The 19,561-nt window shown below is 37.4% G+C and overlaps 2 protein-coding genes across 20 annotated transcripts in view; both read left to right on the top strand.

Annotated features, from left to right (window-relative positions):
• Positions 1-19,561, top strand: part of LOC129718965 (peripheral plasma membrane protein CASK) — a 692,936-nt gene that overhangs the window by 449,723 nt on the left and 223,652 nt on the right. The gene's annotated exons all lie outside the window — the stretch shown is intronic.
• LOC129718967 (uncharacterized) overlaps positions 1-19,561 on the top strand; it is a 296,333-nt gene that overhangs the window by 171,844 nt on the left and 104,928 nt on the right. Inside the window, exon 3 of one of the 2 annotated variants that reach the window (XM_055670253.1) lies at positions 18,187-18,222. In XM_055670253.1, the coding sequence (XP_055526228.1) occupies positions 18,187-18,219 (33 nt within the window). In that variant the 3' untranslated portion in view covers positions 18,220-18,222. Of the gene's footprint in view, positions 1-18,186; positions 18,428-19,561 lie in introns of those variants that run through there. The other variant, XM_055670252.1, reaches the window with a different exon arrangement.

Below are 19,561 nucleotides of genomic sequence, written 5' to 3'. Positions count from 1 at the left end.
TCTGGACGCCATCTTGATATCGAAAATATGCATATTGCAGAGCATATATTCGTTTTTCATAAAATTCTGAAACCGGAAGTCGCCATATTGAATTTAAAAAATGTCGTGGGAATCTTATTCTGCTTTCCTGGTTCCGGAAATACCAATGTTTGGAGGATTGTAAACGTTCTCTACAGTTGTATACAGCTTCCCAGAAACCAAAAGTCGCCATCTTTGTTTTAGAAAAACATCGGACATCATATTTTGGTCCCTAGACATCAACTTCTGGCCATGACCGACCGAGGGCATGAAAGTTATCGTACCTTTTCAAAAAGTTCCCATAGGGCACTGAAAGACCCGATTTTCTTATAAATTAAGACCTGACATCATGTTCCGAACTCTGGAAATTAATTTCCAGTCTCCAGACATGACCGAGGGCCTGAAAACTATCGTATTCATTCAGAAAGTTCCCATAATGCACGAAAAACTTGATTTTCCGACCAATTAAGACCCCCTCCTCCTTTGGGGTTGCTCTTTCCTCTTCCCAATATTTCTATGACCACTTTCTCTGTAAAAAGAACAAGTATGCCAAGTTTGGTTAAAATCGGTGCAGTCATTCGATACATACATTCAAAACTTTTTTTTTTTTTTAGCTGGATTTTAGGAGCTCTTATCTTATTTGATCGATTCTCTTAACCAAATTTTTGTTCAGTAATAGTTGAGCTTCAGCCATTTTTCCAAACATATTTTTTCCAAATCGCTAGATTGGACTCTCCGTTATCAAATTATGCAAGAAATATGTCAAGAAATTGTTCCAAAAACGGATCAAAGCAGGTTGGATGTTTTGAAACACTTGCTCGAAAGCCGATTTTCGGCTGCAGACAGACGTCACTTCGTTTCAAAAAAGGACAATACTTGGGAATATATGATCATTTTTAATATGACGATGTCATTCTGATTCTGAAAATACCCATTTATGCCAAGTATATAATTCAATTATTAATTTTTGCAGATTTCCAGAAACCGAAAGTCGGCAAGTCGGTTCCAAAGTACCGCCAGACACCGATAACCGGTTCTCAAGAATCATTTTTGCTCCGAAAATACCAACATTGGGGGGTTTGTGAGCGTTTTCCACAGTTTTAAATGGCTTGCCTGACACCGGAAGTCGCTTTCTTGGATTGAAAATGGCATCATCATGTTTCGGTCTCTGGACATTAACTTCCGGCCTCCAAATATGACCAAGAACCCGAAAATCATCAAATTTCAATGAAAGGTTTCCATTATATATGAAAATTTATTACTTTTGACCCCCTCCCTCTTTAAGGGTGACCCCTCTCTCTATCCAATATGTCTATGACCACTTCCTTTGTACAAAGAACACGTATGCCAAGTTTGGTTGAAGTCGGTTCAGGCCTTCGTGAGTTATGCTGGAACATGCATACATACATACATACAAAACTTCTCTTTTATATAAATAGATTTTCTCTGAGCCTGGTTCGATACACTTTCTAAACAAACAAAAATGCCTTATTTCCGTACTGCCGCAACTGAGTGTCATTTGACTTTTCTACTTTTCCACATCCACGATGAAAGTCCGACGTTCCGAGTTACTTTGGCATACATAACGAATGCCATCGCCGTCGTACATGCGTCTGTTTCCGAGCTTGATTGATTACATCGAATCCGTCAAATAAATGAACCAAAGTCAGTCCTGCCTGTGGGTCCTGCCTCGGTGGTTTTTCCCGTGAAAAGCTTCTTCAGCTCGAGTGCTGGAAATAGAAGTAGATAAGCCTGTACGGTGAAGCTCGGCCGGGTGTGGTCAGTCTGACTATTTGTCTGTACGTGGACCTAGCCAACCCGAAAGTGGCCCCAAAAGGAAGCCCTCTGCTGCTGGACTCACACTAGAGAGTGTGATCAGTTTACCTAATGAGATTGTTATTAACTGAACGGCTTACACTGGCCGAAGAATGATTAAGCTTGTTGCTTTCGTTTCGTGCTGTCCAGTGCTGTCCTAGCCGGGAAGCAATACGCGTTACACCGAAACCGCCGATGATGGATGAGATCCTTCGGATGATGTTCACTGGGGATGTAATTTGCTGTAATGAAATGTGAAGCCTTTAGGAGGCTGATTTCGGGGATGATACGCGGAAAACCGGCTTAGTTCCGAGAAGATTACGTCTCGTATTCTGTTGATTCGCTCGGAGGGATGCGAGTTGCACGGCAGTTTCCAGATGTCTCCGCTCCCCGTGATGTGATTGGCGAGATGATGATGATGAAGATGATGAGCATTGTTAGGCGATAACAAAACAAAACAAAACAAAATAAAAAAAGATTTCCGGTCCGTTTGTTTGCGAATAATTTTCCTTTGTATTGAAACAAAGTATCATTTTTTTGTTTATTTTGATCAGAAACTGGACTGGACGATCAACAACTTTTCTATTGTTCCAAGCGCAACAAAAAATCGCCACCTGTAAACCGTAGGCGTAGCCAGTTTATACGAAAAGGGAAGACTTTATTATAATTGATTAAAATAGAAAAATTTTCCTTGCAGCTTTTCTTGATATTGAAGAAACATTTGGTAATGTATCTCAGTACTCAGGCTCTATAAGTAGAAAATCATATTTGACCAGAAACAGTAATGAACTAGAACACACATATCGAACATGCAATTAGCACAGCTACAAACGATTTGACACCTAGCAGAGCCATGGCGAAGAGCTAGAGCAATGCGACATTTTGATTCTCAAGTAGTTTTTTATTTATTTCTCCAATTTCTTAGCTCTCTGCTATTCGATAATTTTACTTTTTTTAGATTCTCATATTTTCATCATTTGATTTTCTGAACATTTTGGCTATTTCGTGGTTTGTTTTTAAATATTTTTGAATTTGGATGTTGCTCATTTTCAACTGAAACAAAATTTTTGAGCCAAAAATTTTAGGTTTGAATTCATTTTATTTTTGTTTTCATATAGGTGTTATTTTTTGACATTTTTTTTCGTTCATTTTTCAACTGATTAGCTTTTTTTATGTTTTTGTTTTAGAATTTTCGACTGTTTTGTTGAAATTCTGTTTTAATTCTCAATTACGTTTTGGCTACTCGATTTCTCAAATTTCATATATGACAGGTTACTGATATAGTTTTTTTTTTTTTTCAATTTAATTTTTTATTGATTATTTAATATTTTTATGTAATTTCCTTCATTTGGTTTAAACTCACTGGTCAACACAGGTTTACCCAGGAACTTAAACTGGAAAAATATGAAAGATTATAGCTTTTCAACCATTCTTGTGATTTTTGATGCCCCTAGCCAGCTCGGAAGGTTGATGCACACACGCAAGGCTTCATAGAAAAAATACTAAGTCTCCGAAAGCTTCACGTACTACTCTTTCCTGAACAAATTAGTCTAGCCAACAATGTAGTTCCCCGCGAAGTGCTTTCATTTCGACTGCCGCTCATTATTATAGATGGTGTCGTTGCACTGAGTCAGGTTAAAGCTTCGTATACTGCTGGACCTGATGGTATTCCTTCAGCGGTAAATTCCCTGACCGTTGGAAATTCTCGTATCTGTTACTATTTCCTAAAAAAGGTTATTAACGCAATATCACATCGTGGGATCATTTTCTGCTGTAAGTTGTTTGAGATGATTATGAACGACGCTTTATTCGCTAGCTGTATCTAATTTGTAATCTAATGTATTTGATGCCTACCTGTGTACAAGTTCCTCAAGGTAGCAACGTGGGTCTGCTACTCTTCTCTATCTTCATCAACGATGCTGCCCACAGGTTGCGGGTATGCTCTTGTAGTGCTGCCGATACGTTGATATTTGAAGAATATAAGTGTTTGCATATAGTTACAGGAATACCTGAAAACGTTGATGAATTGGTGTGTGGAGCGAGCTGCTTAACGCCAAGTATAGATAAATTCAACACAATTTCTTTCAACAGAAAGCATTCGCGAATCGAATTTGTATAGTAAAAAATTCTATAGAAAAACCAACATCTTCTCCGCGTTAGGCGTATAAAGACTGGAACGTGCAAAAATTGGTCGACAAAAAATCGTTTCTCCCAGTCAGAATCCATAATACAAAAATCTTCATATTTTTATTTTGGTAGTTCAACTCACATATTTAAATGAAAAAATATTCGTTTATTATTTTGGTTTGCCAAATTCAAACTACCGTGCCTTCCACTTAACCCCTTCCATTAAATTTTGTACAGTGGTCTTATCGACCTTATTCGTCGTCAAACGCCAACTAGATTTATTCTGCTGCTCGTTTTCGATGAATTTATTAGTTTTTTTTTTTTTTTTGATATTCCGTTTGACCAAGTCTCAATATGGTTAGATAGGGCGAAAATCTGGGCGGTTAGGAGGGTTGTGGTTTCAGGGTACCACAAACACGTTGTTCGCTTCGTACCACTCGATCGCCTTTTTCCCATAGTGGCAGCTTGCCAAGTACGACCAGAACAGCAACAGTATTTTTTCGGGAACTTTGATAGTTTGATGGTTTTGAAAATTTAGGCCACCTTCCTTTTTCCTGGTACGGTATAAAATTCCTGTCACGTAAGCTGTTTGAAATCAACCTTCACATGAGTTTCGTCACCTACGGTCGAACTTTGTAAGCAGATTACAGTTTTCCGGACCAACCCGTCTCGTTTCTTGGTCCACTGCACATGAGTATGGGAGAAAATGAGCTTGCCAGTACGTACTTGATGGAGAGGTTGGGATTCCGCTTATAATTCGCTGCCACCTTTCTTCATCGTCGCTGCCACGTCCAAATTACATTTGCCGCCTCTTCCAGGGTTCCTGGCTGTCGACAGACGCTCCCCAAACATATTCAAAATATATGTAATGGTCTATTCGGCAACACCCAGAATTTTTGCCAATTCGGCGTGAGAGAACGTCGGATCCTCTTGCTGCGTGAGCAAAATTTTGACACGCTGTTCCTCTTGCTTAGACACCATTTTCAAAACTAGAGAGCAACCGGTGAAAACTCATTTTAGCAACCATTGTATATACAGTTAACTTCCAAATGCAACATTTCATAGTTTTTTTTAATGCATTTTCAACAGAAATACACCAATTTGAAGTCGACCAATTTTTGCGCGTTCCAGTCTTTAAACGTCCTCGGACTTCATTCGGAAAATCTTTCGCTATACTCTTTGCTTTCTCTCATGGCGAGATTCACGACTTCTTGATATTCAACCATATTGGTACTTCAACGTCAAATCGCACAGACTGTTGGAATTGAACCTCAGAGAAGACAGGATCGTTGTTGCCTTCTCCGCTGTTTAGTATTCCGACTTAACAAAACGAAATATTGCTAATAGTTGTGCGTGTGCTGGTAACGCGTGTTCACTTGTAATATGTGCTTGCCTGAAGCGTGTGAAGGAATAATAACAGAATTAGAATATCATCATTAATTTACCAGTAAAATAATTAAACGGTAAAATTAAACAAACTTTTCGGTGTCACTATTGCGATCCACCAATGGTACTTTCAAGCGCCTCGAAATTATTCAATCGAATCAGTTATCATTGTTCTGTCACAGCAAAATTCAATTCCATCCACGCTGTTTAACAACTTCAAATAAAATATTTTGGGGCGCTTAGAAGTGCCATTGGTGTTGTCGCGATAGCGGCACTTGACAAATTTGTTCCTTTTTTTTTGGTCATTTAGAGTTACCATTTGCATATGACGGAGGATGACTCTCGTTTTCCTGTTACTTCTGGCAGTATTTCTTTTAAATTAGTTGTCGAGTGATTTTTTCGAGTTGTATCGCATGGGTTATTCTATTTTACATATTATTAAAAGGCCCAAACATAATTTCAAGCCAGTTTGATACTCAAAATATGATTGCATTCAGTGAGAAACACTTCTATCTCGAGGTGCCTTCTTAACGATATGTTTGCTGACTGCTGCTGCTTTACTGTTGACGAAAAACTATTGTATTTCGCGCACATCGTTTGTCTGTATACCTGCAAACAGTGTTCAACGCAGTTCGTTTTTTTTTTCATATTCCTCCATTCCATCACCTACGCCTCGCCTCCTGTTTTTTGCGTTAGTCTTCTCCGTAGGTATCTAAGACATTCACACGAGTTTTTTTCATCATACAAGACGCGCGAGCTCCACATTGTTGTAGAACTACGAATAAATGATTTCGAAAGGAAGTGCCAGTGGTGTTGTGATTTTTCTCAGGTGCCATCTAAGCAATATTCTTGTGGACGGTTATATAGTTGAGCATGAGCATGAGCATGATTGACCGCCCGCGGTTGCTACTCCGTTATTGCCAGATCAGCTGTAGTTACACAGAGAATCAATGGATGATGCTTGGGACTAGCATTCATCCTCAATGTGTAAAAACTGGTGATCTTAATCTTTATGTTAGGCAATACCAGCACCGGTCGCATCCGAATGCAGGTCAAAGAAGGAGTGTGTATAGGAATATGTTGACGTGATATTCGCTTTATTGGAAGCCGAGAACACCTCTGCACTTCCACGAGAAATCACTGGGATCTTGGAGAAAAGGGTAGGGTTTGCAGCAGGTTTCGTTTTGGTAAACGATGCGCTGAGTTCGAGTACCGGGTTCACAATAACAAATATCGCGCCTACAAGTTCATAATTGATAACCTTCGCGAAAATTATTACGCCATTCGAACTCGTTCTGTTTGATATACCACCGAAAACAAAAGAGCACGCAAGGATACCGGACCTGCGACTAAACTAAGACAGACTGAAATATTCGAACATTTCCTCATCAAATCATCATGCAACTACCGAAGAGAACCTCCCATTGATGTATCTCAGCCGACTACACAATGTTACGAGAGCTACGAAAGTTCTATCCACGTTAACGTCTCCACACTTCTATTGTTTCCTCGATGAGGTTATACCGAAAACTATATATAACGTTGATAATCTATCTGTAGGAAACACGAACTCATGGAAGGTATCGACGTGACATTCGTATTCTTGTGGACGGTTATATAGTTGTCGAAAAACTAATAACTTTCGTCTATATACTTACAATCAGTGTGCAACGTAGTCCTTCCTTTTTTTTCACAGCTTTCATTCCATCACCTACACCGCACCGTCTCGTTTTTGGCGTTAGTCTTCTCCGTAGGTATTTTAGACAATCACACGGGTTTTTTCATCATATAGGAAGCAGCTTTGTTCAACGTCACATTGCTATTCTGTACAATCGAATTTGAGAGTTACGTGGCAAAGCATCTCGTTGGTGCAAAAATGTTAGGCGACTGCAATGCAGTGCAATTCCAGTAACAAATCGAAGTAAATCTATATTCGAATTTCTTACTGAGATGGTTGTAAAAAATACAACCGACCATCCTTTTAAGGACGACCAAATGTTTTTAATTCAAATAAAAATAAAAAGCAGAGTAAGGTAAAAGCGGGTTTTCATCTCTAACTAGAATTTTAAATTTGATTTTTTCAAGCATTTTGCTTCTAGTTTTTTGACTGTCTAAATCTTCCGTTCAAATTTTTTGGCCTATAATTTTATATTCGAATTTTCGACCGTGCGTTTTTTTGTTTTTAATTTTTCAGTTGTTTAATTTCTCAAGTATTTAGTATTTCCATACAAAAAACAATCCGAAAATGTTTTCGTTCCGATCATACTCGAAATCGATATAGTTGTTCTTTATCAAACATTTTTTGACTCGTATTTTTTATGTTTAATCATTACGACGATATTTTCTGTCATAGGGTTGCTCGTAAGATTTTCAATTTTCGAAAATTTGTAACTTTTGAGCCCTTTAACCGATTTGGTATCTCTTGGCATTAAATTGAAGTTTATGAATTGTCCTCTCAGGGATAAATGTCATACTGTACTTTATATATCAATAATATGCGAAAAGTAAGATACAATCCGTTTTTTGCCGTTTAACAGGCTTTGAGACCAAGGAAACCTTAGAGTTTGATTTTTTTTTGGATTCCGTTAAGTTTCCTTGGAGGTAAATTTTTTTTATTTCGAGGATAGATTTTTTTGATTTTCAATGTCCATCATAATCACCATGCGTCTCCATTGAAAAAAGTTACTGCAATGGAAATTTTACACGCTAGAGCCTGTAGGGTCTTGGAAACCTTTCAAAACGGTAAAATACGGTTTGTATTATAATATTGCATTTCAGTTGCTTTTTTGGATGGAGATGCGTGTGGGTTTTCGTTGTTTTTGCTGGCCAATAAATTAGGTAAGTCAATAACTTTACCAAAAAACTTTTCCTTTCTCTTAATTTATTTCTTTAAAAAAAAATTCAGTTTAGTTTGGTAATTTTGTAAAAATGCATTTTTTAGAGACTTTTATCGAGATTGATGAAAATAGCCCCAAGTCGGAACCAACAATTAACTTTTGGCCTGCCAAATGAACTTTTTCAACTAGTTGAAAAACTTTAAAAACTTAAAAAAAACAAGCAGCTTATTTCAATAGAGACGCTTGGTAGTTATGGTGGATATAAGAGATTATAAAATTTCTGTCGCTAAGATTAAAAATATAACTTCGTGAAAACTTGATATTTCATGTAAAACTTCCCGAGAAATCTACCAAAATTTCGAACGATAGGGTGTCCTAGGTCTCAACTCCTCCAAAACAGCAAAAACCGATTTTTATCAAATTTTTCGCATTGTTATCGTTCGCTAAGATGCAGTTTGATATTTTTCCTCAAAAGGCCCATTAGAGAACTGAAATTTGATGCCAAAAGATTCCAAATCGGTTAAACGGTTCTAAAGTTACAAATTTGAGAAAAAAAATTTTGAAAGTGTCATCCTCATAGATCGAACAATCACAAAAATTGTCCGCTTTCGAGTGCCTAAAACACAGTCAGTTTTCAACGGATTTTCTCCATTCTCACAGCAGTCACAGATTGTAGATTGGTAAAATTAGCAACGCTTCCACCAAAACACGGAAAATAGTGATGCTATTGAAAAATGTAGAGCGCACGTTTCGACCAATCAGAGCTGAAATAATAACCTTCAGCACATTCGACGCTAAAGTATACAAATGATATGACTTCATAACCGATTTGTTGTTGTTGTTGTTCTCCTCGTGCTGGTCCACGAGGCCACAAGACACGCCTGCGGGAAGTTTATCTCTCAGTAGACACGTATAAAAGCTAGCATGCAGAAATGCAATTCGAATCCAAAAGCCGATTACTGCAGTAAGTGGACAGTTGACTCTTACTTGAAACTGCCACGACTCACAGCCTGCTGATTTTAGCGCAGCAAGGTGAATTGGCGGAAAAAATACATTTACAAGACAGACTATTTTAATTCTCTGTTAACTATGCAGTCGTGTCTTATAAACAATCTTTTAAACCATTACTTTTTCTTTAGGTTTTTTCATATCTTGACTGCTCAATTTTGTTTTAGTTTATAATATTTAAACGTTTTCCATTTCTTTCTTTCTTTTCGTCATATGGTTTTTCTAATTTTTAAACTCTCTTAAATTTCTTAAATTTAATCTTAAATTTTTAAACTCTTAAAGGTACGAGGAAAGTTGTGTTTTGAGCTGTTCGGATCTAACTTTCGCAGTTTTGGGAATTACAATTTACCTATTCAAAAGCCATCGACACTTGAAAACAACTTAACGCAAAAAAATTTTGAGTTGTGGTGGTTTGTAAGGGGAATTTGATGTTAACAAAAATCATTCATCGGTTATTATAGAAATCTAAACAATCGGAAAATTTCAAAGTGTATGTTTTTCTAGAGTTCAAGGTAGCATGGTCTGAACCTGCCATATTTGAGAAGTTAACAACAATTCTATAAAACATCCAAAATACGGGACTTTTTATGGCGATCGTACAGTGGGGCAGTCGAAAAACTAAGTGTCTTATTAAAAAAGCTCGCAAAATACGAGTGACCCTCAGATCAACATTCAAAACAAGCTCGAAATATCCGAAGAGTATTATCCAAATCCTGCTCGAGGCTGGTACTTTTGAAAAGGCTGGAACATGTACAGCAGATTTTCTTTTTGTACGGTCCTTTTTTTACACGGAGTCCCGGTTTCTCAAAATAACACGGTTTTTCTAAACACGTATGTCGAGGTCGGATCGTTCCATCCATTCTGGTCAGAATACTACTGCAAAAAACATGGCGTGTATGGAGATGAAAAGCTAGCACTTGAATTATAACGTTCGGAATAATCTCGTACGATCTTCAAAGCACAAAGCAAACTTTCAAGGCAAAACCATTCTAAACGGGAACCAACATTTCACACCCTTTCTGAAATCCTCAATATCACACTTCAAAACATTTTTATTGTCAAAACATACACCCGGATACTGTCCACTCGTCACGTCGCAACGTAAATCGGCAGACGGATAAGCTCGAAAAACTTATGTCACCAATGGTAAAGAGAACCCAACCAGAACCAGTTAACCGTAATATCTTTAATTAGTCTTCCCACTGCTTCGCATCACAGTATACAGTATGTAACCTGGTAATGTTTTAATTAAATTTAAATTCCATCTCCGCTTGGTTTTGCAATTTTGCTTCGTTATTCCAGTTTCGAGCTCCGGCACAATCTTCCCGTTTTTTTTTAAAATACAACATTTGTTGTATTCAACTGCGTCATGCTTGATCCGGCTCGAAAGATAACTCTACACTGTCGAGTGTCAATAGTGGCAGAAGCTTCACCTCGATACGTATCCAATTAACCAACCTTTTTTGTGCCCCCCTGACGTAACAATCTTCAACAGGGCCGAAACGAAACTGCTTTCGAAGGCTGGTGAAAATAAATCATCCCAAATTTGTTGTTGATTCACAACGTGGCACTATTCCGGCGCACAACAACATCCTTCGCTTAATTAGGGGAATAAATTTGTACAATTTAATCAGCGACTTTGCATAGCACCATGCCACGACAGCCCTGGGAAATCTTAATGGCATGTTGCCTGCTACTTTTGTGCAGTCGGCATTGTGGCAGCGGAGGTTAAATATTTTTCACAGCCGCCCCTCGCCAGTACCGGGGATTGTGGATATTTTAAGTAACGCATGAAATAATGTAAAATTGCGAGCGACAACGACACTGATGTTGGCGGCTGCGTGTGGGGTGTCGTATGTAAACGAATAGTAATTAGTAGGCACAGTGGAGAAGCGCCCCCCAAAGGTGGCTTTTTGTTTGTTTAACTTTTTTGTTTTTGAAAATATGATGATTGGAGGAACGTGCTTTAACGTAGCGAGTCATCGAGACAGGAGCATTGAGATAATTGAAGTGAGCTTACAAGTACAAGTTCTCTATGCTGGCAAACGAAGATGTTTCTGAAAACTTGGAGCTTCCAATTGAGACTAGGAGGGCAATCGGAAAAAACTCATATGCAATTTCCGCTAGAATGTACAAACTTTTCCTCAACTATGGAGCAGTTTTTCCTCGCTTGAAAAGGTTTACAACCTATTTGCCAAATTGAGCAATCAATGGCAAGTTTGTGTGGGAATGCTTGAACTACTGAAGCACTCTCGGGATGCTTTCGTTTTCTCTCTCTGGTCAGCCACTTGCAACAAACCAGATCAGAAGTGAAGTGAAAATTCAATTACAACCTGTGAAGAACTTTCTAAGCTGCCCACTTTGTTTCTTACCACGCGAGATCTTCCCCTTCCGGCTAACTTTCAAACTTTCCACCCCCACCAAACTGCACCAGAGAGTGCTTCCCATAACAAACCGTAATCCGACTATCCCCGACTAACCGCTGGACTCACTCGCTTCCGAGGCAGCCACACAAAAAGATAAAGTCCACCGGAGCAACTGTTCCATTTGTACTTTTTAAGCTCGCTAACAACGTTGCACATGCTGAGGGACAGATAGTGGGCGGGAAAAAAGTTTCACGGAAAGTTTTAATAAAACACAAACAGAAAATGAGCCATTGGTGGAGGCCGGCAGGCAGGCTAAAGTAAGCTCTATCTCCGTAACCTACAAATGGTTCGTCCTCGTCCGATCCGCACCAGCTGGCAGGGCGTGTGAGGGCAAAGTTGGCCAGCAGAAAGTTATTTCTCTCTCCTCAACCGGATAACCATGAAACACAAACCGAAGCAGAAGAAGAAAACACTCAATCTGACAATGATTCCGCACAATAATGGCAGTTTCCTCTGCTTTTTTGGTATATGGTATGTAATCTTTTTGTTGCGGTTCAGGGACGTGGCAGCGGGTTGGGTGAAGGGGGGGAGCGTTTCCTCGTTATGTGAAGTTTAAATATCGCAAAATTAATTAGACTCCGAATGGTTTTCCTCTGGCGGAAGCAAGCTAGAACAGAATGTTTGTCACATACTGAAAGTTGGTTGCTAATTAAATGTAGTTTTCGTCGGATTTTGTGGGTGTTGTCACATTTCGGAGCATCGATATGTTGAACTTCTCAGAAATTTTCGTACTGCAGTACATGTACAGTTTCGAGGAAGTTAGTTTTGATGAGCAGTTATGAAAAGTATTTTCTGACCTGTGCAAGTGTACGATGAAACTCTTTAGCTTATTGCAGATGTGTTTTGATTTTATTAAGAAATGTAAAAAAAATTATATAAATTTTTGTGCAGTTTCTTGCAATACTAATCGTATTCTATATAGGTTTTTCGAAAAACTATAATTTTACTAAGCAGATCTATAAAGTCTCGAGAATATTCGACATTGAGAATATTCGGCCTCAAGAAGATTCAACCTCAAGAATATTCGACCTCGAGAATATTCGGCCTCTAGAATATTCGACCTTAGGAATATTCGACCTCGAGAAGATTCGACCTCCAGAATATGCGACCTCGAGAATATTCGGCCTCGAGAATATTCGACATCAAGAATATTCGACCTCGAAAATATTAGACCTCGAGAATATTCGACCTCGTGTATATTCGACCTCGAGAATACTCGACCTCGAGAATATTCGACCTCAAGAATATTTGACATCAAGAATTTTCGACCTCGAGAATATTCGACCTCGAGAATATTCGACCTCGAGAATATTCGACCTCGAGAATATTCGACCTCGAGAATATTCGGCCTCTAGAATATTCGACCTCGAGAAGATTCGACCTCAAGAATATTCGACCTCGAGAATATTCGGCCTCGAGAATATTCGACATCAAGAATATTCGACCTCGAAAATATTAGACCTCGAGAATATTCGACCTCGTGTATATTCGACCTCGAGAATACTCGACCTCGAGAATACTCGACCTCGAGAATATTCGACCTCAAGAATATTTGACATCAAGAATTTTCGACCTCGAGAATATTCGACCTCGAGAATATTCGACCTCGAGAATATTCGACCTCGAGAATATTCGGCCTCTAGAATATTCGACCTCAAGAATTTTCGATCTCAGGAAGATTCGACCTCAAGAATATTCGACTTCGAGGATAATCGACCGCGAAAATATTCGACCTCGAGAATATTCGACCTCGAGAATATTTGACCTCGAGAATATTCGACTTCGAGAATATTCGACCTCGAGAATATTCGATTCTGAGAATATTCGAACTCAAGTATATTCGACTGCGAGAATATTCGACCTCGAGAATATTCGACCTCGAGAATATTCGGCCTCTAGAATATTCGACCTCAAGAATATTCGATCTCGAGAATATTCGACCTCAAGAATATTCGACTTCGAGGATAATCGACCGCGAAAATATTTGACCTCGAGAATATTCGATCTCGAGAATATTCGACCTCGAGAATATTCGACCTCAAGAATATTCGACCTCGAGAATATTCGACCTCGAGAATATTCGACCTCAAGAATATTCATCTTCGAGAATATTCGTCCTCGAGGGTATTCGACCTCGAGAATACTCTATCTCGAGAATATTCGACTCCGAGGATAATCGACCTCGAGAAAATTCGAACTCAAGAATATTCGACCTCGAGAATATTCGACCTAAAGAATATTCGACCTCTAGAATATTCGACCTCAAGAATATTCGATCTCCAGAATATTCGACCTCAAGAATATTCGACTTCGAGGATAATCGACCGCGAAAATATTTGACCTCGAGAATATTCGGTCTCGAGATAATTTGACCTCAAAAATATTCGACCTCGAGAATATTCGACCTCAAGAATATTCGACCTCCAGAATATTCGACCTCGAGAATATTCGACCTCGAGAATATTCGACCTCAAGAATATTCGACCTCGAGAATATTCGTCCTCGAGGGTATTCGACCTCGAGAATACTCTATCTCGAGAATATTCGACTTCGAGGATAATCGACCTCGAGAAAACTCGAACTCAAGAATATTCGACCTCGAGAATATTCGATCTCAAGAATATTCGACCTCTAGAATATTCGACCTCAAGAACATTCGGCCTCCAGAATATTCGACCTCAAGAATATTCGACTTCGAGGATAATCGACCGCGAAAATATTTGACCTCGAGAATATTCGATCTCGAGAATATTCGACCTCGAGAATATTCGCCTTTGAGAATATTCAACATCGAAAATATTTGACCTCGAGAATATTCGGCCTCGAGGAGATTTGACCTCAAGAATATTCGACCTCGAGAATATTCGAACTCAAGAATATTCGACCTCCAGAATATTCGACCTCGAGAATATTCGACCTCAAGAATATTCGTCTTCGAGAATATTCGTCCTCGAGAATACTCTATCTCGAGAATATTCGACTTCGAGGATAACCGACCTCGAGAAAATTCGAACTCAAGAATATTCGACCTCGAGAATATTCGACCTCTAGAGTATTCGACCTCCAGAATATTCGACCTCGAGAATATTCGACCTCAAGAATATTCGATCTCCAGAATATTCGACCTCAAGAATATTCGACTTCGAGGATAATCGACCGCAAAAATATTTGACCTCGAGAATATTCGATCTCGAGAATATTCGACCTCGAGAATATTCGACCTCGAGAATATTCGCCTTTGAGAATATTCAACATCGAAAATATTTGACCTCGAGAATATTCGGCCTCGAGGAGATTTGACCTCAAGAATATTCGACCTCGAGAATATTCGACCTCAAGAATATTCGACCTCCAGAATATTCGACCTCGAGAATATTCGACCTCAAGAATATTCGTCTTCGAGAATATTCGTCCTCGAGAATACTCTATCTCGAGAATATTCGACTTCGAGGATAATCGACCTCGAGAAAATTCGAACTCAAGAATATTCGACCTCGAGAATATTCGACCTCTAGAATATTCGACCTCCAGAATATTCGACCTCGAGAATATTCGACCTCGAGAATTATAGTCCTCGAGAATATTCGACCTCGAGAATATTCGTCCTCGAAATTATTCTACTTCAAGAATATTCGACTTCGAGAATATTAGACCTTGAGATTATTCGACCTCGAGAATTTTCGACCTCGAGAATTTTCGACCTCGAGGATTTTCGACCTCGAGAATATTCGACATTGGGAATATTCGACCTTTACAGTATCCGACCTCGAGCATATTCGACCATGATTTCATCGGACCTAGAAAACATTTGACTTTGAGAACATTCGACCTTGAGAATGTTCGATCTTGAGAATATTTGACCTTAAGATTATTCGAACTCGAGAATATTCGACCTCTAGAATATTCGACCTCGAGAATATTCGACCTTCAGTATATTCGACCTCGAGAATATGTGTTCTTACCAATTTTGGGGTTTCTAATTCTTTTTCTTTTAGTTTACTCTATGGCTTCACTACTTTAATGTATTTTAGTTTTTTCATTGTTCGCTTTGTAATTTTGTTCGTCATTCTTTATTATATTTCAGTACATTTCGAAAAAAAATCTGTATTTCACTTCTCTTGAATAATATTCTGAATGTTATCTTCAATTATAAGGAAAAAAAATAAAACCTCACTATTGAGGATCAATGAAACGGCTGTTGAAATACAAATTGTACAACCTAAAATATAACATATAGCAGATAGAAAACTTACAAACCTCAAAATTAAAACGTAAATGTAAAATATTCTTTACGTAACAAAATTGGAAATTACATCATTCTTCCGAAAAGGGGAAAGATGTAGTAAACTTATCAAATAATGTACTTATTCGTAAAACCCGCAAACGGTGCCGTCGCTAGGACTTTGAGGCGATCATTTTCTAAAAGGAGATTTATATTAAAAAATATATTGATGATTAAAGAAACATATTTACAAATGACGCCAAAATGTCTAATATTAGTCACAGTCACATACAAACATCAGAAAATAACACGAAAACGATTCGTAATTGGTACAGCGAAAGCCATTCATTTAGTTGGTACAAAAATGATTTAAATATATATATTCTATTTATTATTTTTTTATTTTGAATAAAATGTTTTGTAGTTTTATATTAATTAGGAAGAATTTTATTTTTAATCAGCTTTAAGTCAGAAAATATATTCCTTTCAAAAGAGGAAAGGAATTATTTTGTCCTGTTTTTTCTAGCAAAAATGATAAAATGTAAGCACTGAAAAGACACCAAAGTGATCAAGGAATGATACAAAAATATCTGTAAAATGACACAAAAACGAGTCCAAAATTCTACAAAAAATATGCACTCATTTTTCGATATAAAACTGAATTGAAGATGGTAAAAAGTATCACATACAAAACTATCACAAATAACGACTGGAGCAAAAAAAAACAATAAAAATTCGAAAATGGCATAAAATATGCACATTCCTGTCTCGAAAAAAGACTGGAGCAAAAAATTGCCTTAAAAGGAATCGAAAAACTTACAAAAGTTATACAGAAAAGGGTACAAAAATGGTTTAGAAAAGTTATGGAAATGACCCAAAAACAGCGCAAATTATGCACAAACTGACGAAAAATAAATCATGAATAATTACAAAACAACTTAAAAACAACAAAAGATTCTATGGCATAAAAATGGTACAAAAAAATTCTTGCAATGCAATGTTTCAAAACTTAACAAGATTGTCACAAAAATGTCTCAAAAAATGATTCGAAAATGAGAGATAAATTTTTGTCGCACACAAATAATAAAACAATTTCACATTAACGCAAAAAATGCTAAAATGACATTAAAACTGATTTAACAAAACATAAAATTGACAAAAACCGAACCGAACATGATTATATGAGAATATGAGTACATGAGAATACGAGAATATGACAACATGAGCTTATGAGAACATGATTTCATGAGAGTATGAGCATGTGAATATGAGACAATGCGAAAATGAGAAAATGAAAAATTTAGATAATGGGACAATGAGAATATGAGAATACGAGAATATGAGAATATGAGAATATGAGAATATGAGAATATGAGAATATGAGAATATGAGAATATGAGAATATGAGAATATGAGAATATGAGAATATGAGAATATGAGAATATGAGAATATGAGAATATGAGAATATGAGAATATGAGAATATGAGAATATGAGAATATGAGAATATGAGAATATGAGAATATGAGATTATGAGAATATGAGAATATGAGATTATGAGAATATGAGAATATGAGAATATGAGAATATGAGAATATGAGAATATGAGAATATGAGAATATGAGAATATGAGAATATGAGATTATGAGAATATGAGAATATGAGAATATGAGAATATGAGAATATGAGAATATGAGAATATGAGAATATGAGAATATGAGAATATGAGAATATGAGAATATGAGAGTATGAGAGTATGAGAGTATGAGAATATGATAATATGAGAATATTAGAATATAAGAATATGAGAATATGAGAATATGAGAATATGAGAATATGAGATTATGAGATTATGAGAATATGAGAATATGAGAATATGAGAATATGGAAATATGAGAATATGAGAATATGAGGATATGAGAATATGAGAATATGAGTATATGAGAATATGAGAATATGAGAATATGAGAATATGAGAATATGTGAATATGAAAATAAGAGAATATGAGAATATGAGAATATGAGAATATGAGAATATGAGAATATGAGAATATGAGAATATGAGAATATGAGAATATGAGAACATGAGAATATGAGAATATGAGAATATGAGAATATGAGAATATGAGAATATGGGAATATGAGAATATAATAGAGAATATAAAATTATACCAAACCAATTATTAATCCAGTTCAGTCCTGAGTTCGCAATAGCAGTCCTAGATTCTATTTCGATTGTAGTTGCAAATATTAATACGATTTTTTAACAGCAAAACTCAAAAGTTTCCACAATTATAAACAACAGATGAAACTCTCTAACCAACATTTCCTTTCGTCTCTCGTTTCAGGTCAGTACAGCCTCACTATTCACGTCACTCTAACGGGTAAGCTTTCCTTAAACGAAAATATGATTCAAACCTTCTCCTCTCGTTTCGCTGTTCGCTTCCAACCGAACTGACGAACAAAATTAGTTCTTGAAATGGATTCCCATGGCAGACACAATAATTTCATCCGTCTTTTGTCGATGCAAATATGGTCCCGCTTTTTCCCTGACAAGTGACGCCGCCGTCTACCGGCGTCGTTTATTTTCCTAGCGCGCGAAAAGCGTTTTCTCATTCGAATCCATCCACGTGTCACACATGAACAATTCCTCGAATCCCCCTTCCCCTCTCCCGTATGTTGAAACAGTTATCTATCTGTTTTTGTTGTACGATACACTGGATGGCGGCGGTTCTCCGCCGGGCCCGGTTCCGGTGCAGAAAGTTGGCATGTTGGCAAAAGTCTTACACTGTGTACCGTCATCGCACAGGCGGAGGAAGTTCTCACGCCCAGCAAATATGGAGGGGGGACTGCGTTGACAGTGCAAACTTCTCCATGCACGGTGTTAAATTTCATATTCTTCACATCGTTGTCATCATCATTATCAGCATCATCATTGTCACTGTTATGTACGTTCTTGGTAGGGGTGTGTGCGTTTGCTTTAAATCGCTTAAACGAAACGGAAAATTCAAAGGTAGACTGGTAAAGGCTTTTAATTTTCTCGAAAATTTTACCTGCGTACAGGTAAAACTCCATTTTTCAAGCAATGCAAGACGCCTTCACGAACCTAATCCTGCTTAAAAGACTTTAATACAAAGACGACGCTGACGAAGGAAAAAATCTGATCTATTCCGCCGCCCGCAGCTTGTCAAGCCGTTTTTATTCCCGCCCGCGACTGAATTAAATGTTTAGAATAATCCTGCCATTTGGATGCAGTCTTCCATGGGAAAATTATGTTGAACGATGCTGCGAGAGCTGAAGAGCAAACAATAACAAAAGCAGTGTGGCATAGGTAAAAGAGTATAATAAAGTTGATGTAAGCTCTCTGAAGAAACGTAAGGACTGAAATAAGCGAAACTGTATTTGTTTTACATTGGATCTGTTAGCGAAACAATGCGCAACAACTGCATTACAACTCCAATAGCATCATTTTTGGAACAATTCAAGATTCTCTATTCAATTTTTTGCTGTTATGAAATGTTTCTTTCTCCTCATTGAGTTGATTAAAAAGTTTGATTACTTTAGAGTTTTTTTCACCTTCTTCGGTATTCGTGATGAGTGCAACTGTAATGCACATATGAACACAAACACAAGCCGAAAAAAAAGAAGTTTAACATTTCCATTCTGTTATTCTTATTTTCTCAGTTCCATCCTCAATATTATTACAAACAGACAAACAGCGAA

This window comes from Wyeomyia smithii, chromosome 1 (assembly GCF_029784165.1).
Source record: "Wyeomyia smithii strain HCP4-BCI-WySm-NY-G18 chromosome 1, ASM2978416v1, whole genome shotgun sequence".
Lineage (NCBI taxonomy): Eukaryota > Metazoa > Arthropoda > Insecta > Diptera > Culicidae > Wyeomyia > Wyeomyia smithii.
Note: the sequence above shows the minus strand (reverse complement) of the source record. Positions and strands in the feature narration are given on the sequence as shown.